The sequence below is a fragment of the Coturnix japonica genome, chromosome 3 (genome assembly GCF_001577835.2).
Source record: "Coturnix japonica isolate 7356 chromosome 3, Coturnix japonica 2.1, whole genome shotgun sequence".
NCBI classification, from domain to species: domain Eukaryota; kingdom Metazoa; phylum Chordata; class Aves; order Galliformes; family Phasianidae; genus Coturnix; species Coturnix japonica.
In genome coordinates, this window is record NC_029518.1 from 58,287,192 (window position 1) to 58,298,385 (window position 11,194).

General features: G+C 36.5%; 1 protein-coding gene across 1 annotated transcript in view; it reads left to right on the forward strand.

Annotated features, from left to right (window-relative positions):
* The window catches only part of FRK (fyn related Src family tyrosine kinase), a 43,071-nt gene extending 37,390 nt beyond the window's left edge, over positions 1-5,681 (forward strand). The window contains exons 6-8 of the mRNA XM_015858635.2: positions 661-842; positions 2,859-3,024; positions 4,830-5,681. Coding sequence (XP_015714121.1) covers positions 661-842; positions 2,859-3,024; positions 4,830-5,038 — 557 coding nt within the window. The 3' untranslated portion in view covers positions 5,039-5,681. The remainder of the gene's footprint in view (positions 1-660; positions 843-2,858; positions 3,025-4,829) is intronic.
* Positions 5,682-11,194: the final 5,513 nt, after the last annotated feature.

The window sequence follows — 11,194 nt, forward strand, 5'->3', positions numbered from 1 at the left end:
TTGTTTGAACAGCCAATTTTTGATTGCAAATCTCTTCTTCTGGCTCTTGCTGATTTTACAGTAGTGGAATGGCATGCACATTGCTTCAGAAAGTTCTACCAGAGAAACAGGCAGCTTGAAAGCAGCCGGAAGAGTCCTAGTGTTGAGTAGCAGCAACAATGATAACAGCATGAAGCAGATAAGTGGACTGGAAAGTGAAAATGAGAGTTACACTTAACAGCAGATGGTGTATTTGCTAGAAAAAGTCATTGGAGAACTTTTCAGAAGGGCTATTTTTACTCTGTAGTCAGCTTTGGCTACACCCAGTACGTACTGGCATTAAATCATGCTTGCATTTTGGGATGGGTTGGGCACTTTTCAGAAAGACAAACATCTGCATTGCCATCAGCAGATATTTTTTTTCTTTGTCACCAGCTTCTTATAAGCCTAGAGCAACCAGATATTTAGTATCTACTCCTTCAGACAAGATAGGACAGTCCTTCACACTATCATGATACTAGCTGTATGACTCACTTAAAATAGTGCCATTCCATAATATCTGTCATGGGTTTATTGTACTACGCAGTTGTCTTGATTTGTACTGACTATCGGAACCTGTAAACTGTTACGTTGTTAGTATCTGAATACCACAAATATATTTTTCTATCTCTTTTAAAACAGATGATGCAGGCTACCACATCTCCCTGCCACAGCAAATAGACATGGCTGCTCAGGTGGCTTCTGGCATGGCTTATCTTGAATCTCAGAACTATATCCATCGAGATTTGGCAGCCAGGAATGTCCTTGTTGGTGAACACAGTGTTTACAAAGTGGCAGATTTTGGACTTGCAAGAGTTTTTAAGGTGCGTCATGAGAGGGTAAATCGACTACAACTCTGGAGGAAAGTTAGAAGGGGTCAACTAAGGGATATACAGTAGCTTCTAAATAATTGGGTTGAGGCAAAAAAGCATGTGCAGAGAGAAAAGGTTTTCTAGTGTGTTCCCTTGTATCTTCTACTTGCATTATTCCATGCAAGGTTAGAAGCCAGTTTGTACCATTCTGTCAATCTGAAGATGTCCTCCTGGTATGTGTCTCCCAGCCACCCAGGAAGGAACGTGGCAGGCAATACCTTTTGCAACTCAGCCTTTATACACAACACTAGTGTCTGGCACATGGAGAGAGACTGTAGGAATTATACTCCTGAGCCTGTAAGAGAAGACATATAAAAATATATTTATAGCTATTTTCTCTGTTTTTAGTTCCCCACTGCCTTCAAGATACTTGGGAGTGCAGGTAGCAATCATAAATGGATCTTATTCCTCTGCACAACTAACTGTGAAGCTCATAAAGTGTCTCAGACATTTAAATCTGATGCAGTTTCAAGTTCTTTCCCATTCTGCTCTTTCTTTCTTTCTTTATTTATTTATTTTTTCCGTCTTTATGCTTTGACAATGTGGAATACTAAATAAAGCTGAGGAGGATCATCTCAGCAAAGAGCTGTGGGGTAAAAATGAGATTTTCGACTTCTGAAAATGATTTGAGTTGGGAAGACTTGATTTGCAGTATTTTATGGATTTCAATATGTAGTCCATATTTTCTGAAGTCTTATTATTGTGTTTATTGATTTATGCTCTTCCACTGAGAAGCAAAAGCAGATAAAAAAGCCCTCTGCTCTCTGCTTCTAATTTGCTGTTTTTATTTTTTTATTTTTTTCCCCTTCAATCAGCAGAAATTTAATTTCATATTTATTACATTTTGAACTGTAAAATAATTTCTTGGGAAATCAAGAGACCTTGAAAGGGCTTTTGCTTAATTTTTTTTTCCAGTTGTGCATAAAATCAAATTATACATTTTTAACATGAAAAAATATATATTTTTAAATGAAAATTGCTGACTATATGTAATATTTTACAGTGGTTGACATTTCTTGTTGGAATTGAACTTCACTAAAATACTCAGTTATAGAGTCACATTGACAGACTTAGGAATATTCTGCCTTTTAAGTCAAAATGCCAAGTGTGTCCGTACATAGACACAACAACCATTCGTTCAGTGCTTTATATTATTGGAGCTGAAAAAGACACTCTATATTAGAAAACCAAAACCCGACCCCCAAATTAGTTTCTACATTTGCCTGAATTTGTATGTGAAAAACTTGACAGAGACTTGAATGTGGCAGATGTGCATTAAACTGCATTTAAAAATTAAGAAGAGGATAAGTGTTCAGAGTCTAGGTGTCCATTCTATGAAACTTTATGCAAATGATTCTACTACCAACTAAAATTAACTCACATTTCCAAGCAAATAGTTTTCCTTTTTCTATCTGTATTTTCTCTTCATTTTGCATGAATTAATTGCTGCCATTGTAAGCTAATGCTAATTTGAATCACTCAGATTGTTCTTTGGTCCTGAAACCTGTTTAAGTGATTGTTATCAAAGATAATAGCCCTTCAGCACTGAAATAAATCAAAGAACAAAGGTTCCAAAATTCATTATCTCTTGCTCTTCCCTTCTCTCTTTACTGATGACAGACACAGAGACATTTGGTCTCTAGTGTCAGCAAGATCCATCCACTGCCACTTCTGACAGACTTCTGAAATCTTGCATGCCAGATCCAGAACTCACAGTAGCGGGTTATAATTAATCACAAACCACTCCAGTGCTGCGTTATTGCTTGAAATGATAAATGCTTTAGAAAGGCCTCCAATGAACAATAGTATTTCTAAACTGTGAAGCCCAATTCAATGAAAGACTTCTGTAAGTTCATGCTTTAATACCATGAAAGGCAAACATTTGGTAAGTTTAAGCATGAGCTTAGCTTGGTCAGGTGCTTTCGTGCTCTGCTCCTAAATCAGGTTTCTTTGTTTCACCCATGACAGGTAGAAAATGAAAACATATATGAAGCTAGGGCTGAAACAAAACTGCCAGTGAAGTGGACAGCCCCTGAGGCAATCCGCTATAACAAATTCAGTGTTAAGTCAGATGTGTGGTCGTTTGGAATACTTGTCTTTGAAATAATCACGTATGGGAAGATGCCATATCCTGGTAAGTATTTTTTACCTACAGATTGATTTCTACTTGCTGTCTTACTTTAAGAATGACATAAAAAAGTTAAATGCTTGTACTACAAGTGTGTTGAAGGGTTTGAAACTTTCCACAAATATGGAAAATTGGCTGATCAGATGAGGCCAATTCATTGGCAGACCTGGCTACCCCAGGCTTCCTGGAAACTTCCCAAGGGCTGTAATTAGGAGCCATTCAAGCTTCCTCTCGATTGAGTCAACCTGCATTTCACAGACACAGAAGGCAATTGCTTGTTTTCATCCAGCACCTCATCAAAAATGCTGTAATGTGGAAAAGGGGAGGTCTTTTTGCTCCCACCTACTTGCACCCTTTTCTTCTTCTTCTGTGAACATCACTTGAAAGAACAGACTATCACAGGCAAAATACTGCACAGGTACTTCAGGAAGAAGCCATCAAAAAATGAATCGGGGTAATTTTCCTCCCTTCCCTCATATTTGACTATTGCAGTAGAAATTTTTTGTAAAGAAATGAATCAGAAGGTCTAGAAATAAAATTTCACCAAACACAAGTATAGATTTAATGGTGTGGGAGCAACCAATATGCCTAGCATTCTGAGGAGTGCTCAAGGAACAGTGGCTGCAGTAACACTAGAGATTAGTAAAGTGATTGACTGACACATTTGTGCTGGGGAGAACACAAGGGCAAGACTGAAGCAAAAAAAAAAAAAAAAAAGTTGTGCTGCATCTTAAAAGGCCTATAAGCTGATACATTCAGCATATACTACAGTTCATGGACTCCCACAGTGATATTTACCATAAAAGAGTTGATTTTGCCTTTTGATTCCCACCCTCACCTCCTGGGAAGGCATGTTGGAAAAACAAACAAACAACAAACAACCACAAACCCAAAGCCCCAAATCCTCACCTCATTCTCATATAAATTGTTTTTGCACACATACATTTAAACAAATTATTATATTATAGATAACACCATGGTTCTCAGCATTGTCTGAAAATATGTTTAGCAAAACACACAAAATATGCCATGGCAAAGGCATAGTTTGCCTTTAACTTCACAGTAGAAATAGTTATTTTCTTTCTTGATATTACTTTCAGGAGTTTATCCTTGGTGATCTGTTAAGAGATAAGGTTACATTGAACCACGGTGGAAATGGATAATGTACAAAGGAAATATAATTCAGAGATCTTAGAATAAGAAGTAAAGATTACATAGCTGAGGATTTAGTTTAAAGAGTAGAAAATTGAAAAGGAATGCAACAATAGCCTTAATACAAAAAAGGGTATAGCAAAGATGAGGGAACTGCTTCTTCTCCATGACTCACAGTTGCCACAGGATAACTGCAGCACAGGAAAATTAGGACTGATGTTATTGAAAACTTTCCAAATGTGAGGAAAATTCAAAAGCAGGACAGATTTTATTGGGAGGTTTTGGAGCCGCTGTAAACAGAGGGATTCATCTTTAGCTTAAATGTAAATGAAACAGGTGTCAAAATAATTCTGGTAAAAACTGATAGTAGAGCAGTAGAGCAGAAGCCTCTCACTCAGACAAATCCATTTGAAATGCTTCACATGGGTATTGGCAGTTAGAGATAAAGGGACTGAAATGTGATGGATGTAGTTTTAAACTGCAGTTTTGGCAACTCCAGTGATTTTTGTGGTTTTTTAGTGTTGCACAGAACCCGCCTGCTCCCAACTTTGCCCTTAGACATACTGCAGGTGGGGAGTGCAATCTGTTGTCTTGTCTCAGTGGGAGACAGATACACACAGGTAACCTGATTATTTCTTTCTGCCTTGAAATGTTGGCAGGTATGTCAGGACACCAGGTGATCCAGATGCTGGACAAGGGATACAGACTCCCTCAGCCTGAGACCTGCCCAAAGGCACTCTATGAACTGATGCTGAAGTGCTGGAGTACAGAGCCCAGTGAGAGGCCCACATTTGAGGCCTTGTACTGCCAGCTGGAGGACTTCTTTGACAATGACTCCTATATGGACAGCCATGCCACCATCAAATGAACCCCAAGGCAGGGACTAAGGAGGAAATGTAAGTGAATGTGACCAAAAGGAAATCAGTTTAACCTCAGATGGGGAACTGGATGAGAAGATAAGGAGGACTTGGACATTTTCACACCTGTACTGGCACAAGAAGACACTTGATTTTACTGGCGGCAAAGGTTTTTCAAGGCTAAACATCAGGAAGCAGGAAGGGTGGAGGCTTCTAAAATATAAACAACCTTCTATTTATTTTTTTAAATAACAGCTCACAAGAATGAATAAATGAAATAAGTCTGTTTTAATAAAACCATAGCAATTTATAATTTCCTTATTGGAATATTTACATATTTAGCGGTTCTTAGATTTTTGATCCCTATTAGTTCGTCCTTGTGGAGAAATTTGATTACTCTGCACAGCAGGATCTGTGCTATGAAAGTTCTCTTATACTAAAAAAATATAGAAATTTCATGACTGTGATGATGTTGAAATCTAGATTAGTTGCCTTGCTTAGACTTGAAGTACTCATTCTTTTGCTGTATCAGAAAATAAAAGAGATGTTCGTGGGAGGAGAAAGGAATTATTTTCATGTTTGGATGTGAACAGTGATTTTTACTAGTTTGTATAATGTTCTTCTTTAACAACAATAAACACATTTATAAGTAGATTTCTGAAGCAGTTTGTTTTAAATGTTAGTATTTGAGTTACTATCATCTATTGAAGTGTAAGGTCTTTTTTTTTCTGGTTCTAAGTCTGGGAATGTTGGAGAAAAAATTATTTGAAATTTAAATCATGACTGCCTTAGCATTTTAGAGTAACCCTTCAACTATATAAGCCTTCCTCTCCAACAGGACAAGGCCCACAGCACATCTAGGTATTTTGCAGATGAACTTGCAATCCACGCTTCCATTTTCTCCAGATATAAGTTTAATGTAGGAGATTTAAATAATTGACGATCTATTTTATTCTGTTCCATGGGAAAATAGGACCCAGATGTTTCTGCAAGCAGTTTTTACAGCTGTAGACTTCAGAAGGTTTTTTTTTTTTCTATCAACTTTTCTAATTAACTTCATTATCAGTTGTGCTAAAATTTAATATCACTGTGGCATTTTTATGTTCTCAATTGTGAGGTTTAGAGAACCAAGTTTCAATTATTTACTTATGATTCATCAGTTAATTATTTAACAACATAATCCAGGAATTAAGAGCTGTGCAGTGTTAAGATACTTTGAGCTTAGTACAAATGTGTTACCATTTTTCCTTTAATATCAAGAAAGAGTACAAATAAAAGATTAATTACTTTAAAACTGTATGTCTTTTATTACCTCTTTTCTTTATCATCTCTTTTCTTCATGTTATACTTCAGATATATTCATCTCAGTTCCTTGCTTCTAATTTTTAATTTCCTTTTCCTGTACTTTTGGAAGACAGAACTGCTTTTTTGTTTGTTTGTTTGTTTGTTTGTTTTCCTTCCCACACACATCTCTTATGTACTTTCTATCCAGAATACTTATCCTTATTTGTTTTCCTCTGTCATTCTTACATTGTAGAATCTCTAGTGTTGTCTGTTCACCTCTATTTCTGTTCAGAGAATTTCTCTTAGTATCTCTCTGCATACTAATTACAATTGTAAAGAATTGAGCAGTAATTAATTAGTTGTCCCAACATTCATATGATTTTGGAAAGTCATTGCCATTCTGAAAGAAGAAGTAAAATGGCCTTGCCAAATCCATCCTGATAAGAATTGGCATGGCATTATCTGAGAGAGTCACAGGGAAAGTCTTGTGTAGTAATAACATTCCTATTTGTTTCTAGACTTATGTTAACTATTGGCTCCTGGCCCAAGCAAGATATTATTTGTGATATCAGATTTCCATCAGTCCTTGTTTCTCTCTTCTAGCAAGGAACTGTGTTTAGCCCTGTTACATTATGTGGTTAGCAAATCCCACAGGAAAGTTTTATATAGTAAAAGCAGGAACACAGTTATTCAGAAAGACCTATGTATCAAACTTTCAGTCTTGATGTACAAGCTCTGTCTTTTTTCAGACTGAGAACATTAAGAATACTGCAAATAAAACTAAAGTTTTCCCAATTAAAAATCCTGGTAAAAGAAATATAAACTTTTAAATGGCCAGAAAAGTGCATTTCAGAGGAGTCTTTCTGTTTTCTTTTTCCAAAGGTGATTTGTCAGGAAACAAACAAACAAACTGGGAAACAGTAAAGTTTTCAGAATTTCGGATTTTATCAGCTTGTAAGGATGCTCTGTGCTGGCTTCTGTCCTCAGGTGGAGGTAAAAAGGATCTTGTAGCAGTGCTAGCTGAAAGCAGGAGATAGATTCACTTTGATGAGTCTTGTTATAGATATCACATCAAATAAATTCATTTGTTTTCAGCACTGAAGCAATATTTGGCCCCTCCCATTTGACTTACTGTAGGTATATATACCTCACTGGTGTTGCCAGCAACCAGCTAAATCTTTTTTTCTTAGCCAAAAAGGAAATCAGGGAAAGGCAGGAAGACATGTAAGTGATGAAACCAGAATGTTCATTTTTCTCCACTAAGTTGCCCTGCAAGAGAGTGGTGCTTGGTAGAGCTGCTTTGCTGCCCTTGACAAGTAGAGTGAGGCATAACTTATAATCACATATGCTACTATGAAAACCAGTAATTTTCCATTCTGGCTTCAATCTGTGTACTTGCATTTGCTTCCTTGTTTTGCCTGACCCTAAAGCCAGCCCTTGTTGCACCAGGAAAATGTTGTCTCACTAATTTGAGGTTTAATTTTTTCACCTACTTTATTTCCCTGGGCTGACAGAGGAAAGAGGGAGAGAAAAAACATCAATGTAGTGGAATCAGCAAAGTGCTGGAAATAAAGACTAATGTGGAAAATTAAACATTCCTTTCCTCAGCTCTATCTCTACATGTGTCTGCAGTCAGATGGATCCATTACCAGGAAAGTCAGGAGGCCAAGGGTGGTGAACCTTCATAGAGTTCAATTTGCTTACAGGCAATGTAACAAGCAAAACTTTTCCAAGTTCAGTCCAATTTACAATCATTTTATTAATACAACAGATTACAATTATAGTCAGAAGTCTTTTCTATGACTTGATTTAAATTAAACATCAAGGTTATCATTTCCAGTTATAGTGCACAGGAAGATAGGTTTAACTTATTCCATTTTGAAGTCTCTTATTTTCAGTGTTCTGCCAGAGCCTCCTGTTGCACTTGTTTTTAACTGATGGATCATGGAGGGAAAATAACGGATTCAGTTATGAGAAACAGTAATAGATTTTTTTGAGCTGACATAAATTCCTATGTTTAGATAGCATAAAAGGATCAGAAAGAGATAAGCTGAAGTTTCTTCAATAGACCGGTTCTTGAGAAATTCACTTCACATAAATTGTACTGAGACATCTTTATGTAATGTTTTATTTATGTAATTCAGTTATTCTTTGAGAACTAAATCATTTTATGTGGTCTTACAAAAGATAACTTAAAAATTCCCAATCAGAAAGGAAGAACATATATTTTCTGAAATGCTCACTTTTTCAAAAAGTTATGGAGCATTGCAATTGCATTTTGATCTCTAAGTATTAAAGACTGTTTGGTTTTTAATTTTGACTCCTATTGGAGAATGCTTTCTTGCCTTATTTGTATTCTGGAACATATACAGACATACAAAACACACAGTAAAGCAAAAGGAAACCTTCCATCACTCATATCTCATACTTGTCCCCTGAATTCTTTGACTACAAGCAGCAATTTTCTTTGTGTGGATTTGTAACTCATGAAAGGAAATGGACCATCAGAGTTCAAGATTTCACTTTGGTGCAGGCTCAATAAGCTATCTGTGCATCAAAATGGAGCCTGACTCAAATCATTTAAATGATTTCTTCCTTATACTTTTCTGTGTGCAACTATTTTACTCATTTGAAGTGGTATGGACTCCTGTCCACCTAGTGTTCCCATGGCCACTGCAATTAATTTTTCAGCTATTTGTAGTGTATGGACCTTGGAGCAGGTAAAAATGCTGCACAGCTTTTCTCTGAAAGAAAAAGAGTTTTGGTAAATCTCTGCTCTGTTGGCTCCTGTTCTGTCCATTAATATCTGACAGTATCAGTAAAATACCCAAAAGTACAGCATAGGAAGTTAAGAACAGCATAGAAGTTCCTCACGAATGTGCGGAAGAACATCTTTACAGTGAGGGTGACGGAGCACTGGAACAGGCTGCCCAGGGAGGTGGTGGAATCTCCTTCTCTGGAGATATTTAAGACCCGCCTGGACGCCTACCTGTGTGACGTGGTGTAGGGAGCCTGCTTTGGCAGGGGGGTTGGACTCGATGATCTCTAGAGGTCCCTTCCAACCCCTACAATTCTGTGATTCTGTGATCTGGGATGATGTGTTTTTCAGCAGGTGACTGACCTCTGCCTCAGTTACTTGCCACAGATTTTGCTTAGAAGGACTCTGTATACATTTGAATGTAGTGCTGAACTGTGAAGACTTACATATGTCCATGTAACATATTTTTCAGTTTCAGGCCTTTCAGGAATGACAAACAAACAAACAAATGAATTCATAAATATGAGAAATGACATAGGAAAGCAAGCTGGGGAAATCAGTGAAAAACCTTCATAGCCACATTGTATGGAACAATTCACTCATTTATTAAGTTGTAGATAAAACTAAAATGCATAGTTGAAGAATTCAGCATTCTAGAAATGAATTCTAGACAATTTCTATACCTACATATCACTTTAACTGAAGAACTTGATAAAAATTGTACCTTGCTTCCCATCAGTATTTTCAAAGAAGTAAATTGTATTCAAATCAGGCAGATATATGAGAAGCGAGGTGAACAGCAACATATTTGTTTCTTTACACAGAGATCCCCCCTTGCACCCTCCTGCTAGTTCTTATCAGTGCTCTTACAGGAGGATTGGAACTCATACAGAGTAAAATGACTTCTTACTTATGCTAAGAATGAGAATTTTTCTCATGAGAATTTTTTTTTAGTCCTACCTTTCAGGACTAACAACAAAACCAATCAACAAAATCAACCAAGCAAAAAGAAACAAAGAAAGAAAAGAGAGAGAGAGAGGAGGAGGAGGAAATAAGAAAGAACAAAGAAAAAGAAAAAAGAAATGTAGGAAGCTTATCATTCTTTTACAATCACACATATCTTCTGAAAATAGATGGGAAAACTATTTCAGAGCAAAGCTATTGCTGAATTTAGACTCCTCAGATAAGCTGGTTGTACTATTTACACTATCAAAGAAAAGAAAACTATTGCATTGTATTCTTTTCTCTAATTACTTTGGTGTAAGTATTTGAATATACTGATTGGATTTTTTGATGTGTTATAGAATCCAAATATATATACTTAGAAATACCAAAACATTCTTATTCTAATTTACTGTCTCTCTGTGTATCTAGATGTATATCTCTGCTTAGAAGCATAGTAAGATTTTTGTCATTGGTTTTGTATGTTTTTCCACAGTTTTTTTCCTGTGATTTTATTTTTCTTAACATTTTAAAAATTTTACTCACATGTTTCTACACTAAATTAATTTTCTCTTCCAAACAACAAAGCTGTTTGCATTCCAAAGTACTCTATTACTCCGTCAATAATTAAAAATGACCAGCAATAGAATGCAATGCATTCAGCTTTTTCATTCCACTAGACACCTTCTTGGAAACAAATATCTATCAATTCTATGCTATTACCAGAATATCAGTTCCACACTGCTCTCAGAAACCAGAAGAAGAAAAATTTAACTTTCAAGTTCTTCTAGAACTGAATTATCCTGCAGCAAGGTCAAGAGTTTCAAAAATTCCACAGGTTCTATTAGCTATGCATCTCTTATGGAGTCAGCTACATCATGCAGCAATGTAACAGGGGCTATTAGCCACTGATATGCTGGCTTTGGACTGTAACATTCCTCATGTGATAATAGGTACTGTAGAGTATGAAAATTTTCCTTATAAATTTACCTTACAAAAACTTGATTTGTTCAGTAGTCCCAAACTTTGAACTGATGTGAGAGAGAATTCCACATCATGAACCTAGTTGCCTTGCAGCCAGTTTCTCTGAGTGTTATAGTTTTATGGATTTTTCACATGATGTCATATCGTATGGGATATCCCTTTGGCTCTGTGCAGAACTGCTCAGCAACAACTGAAACAC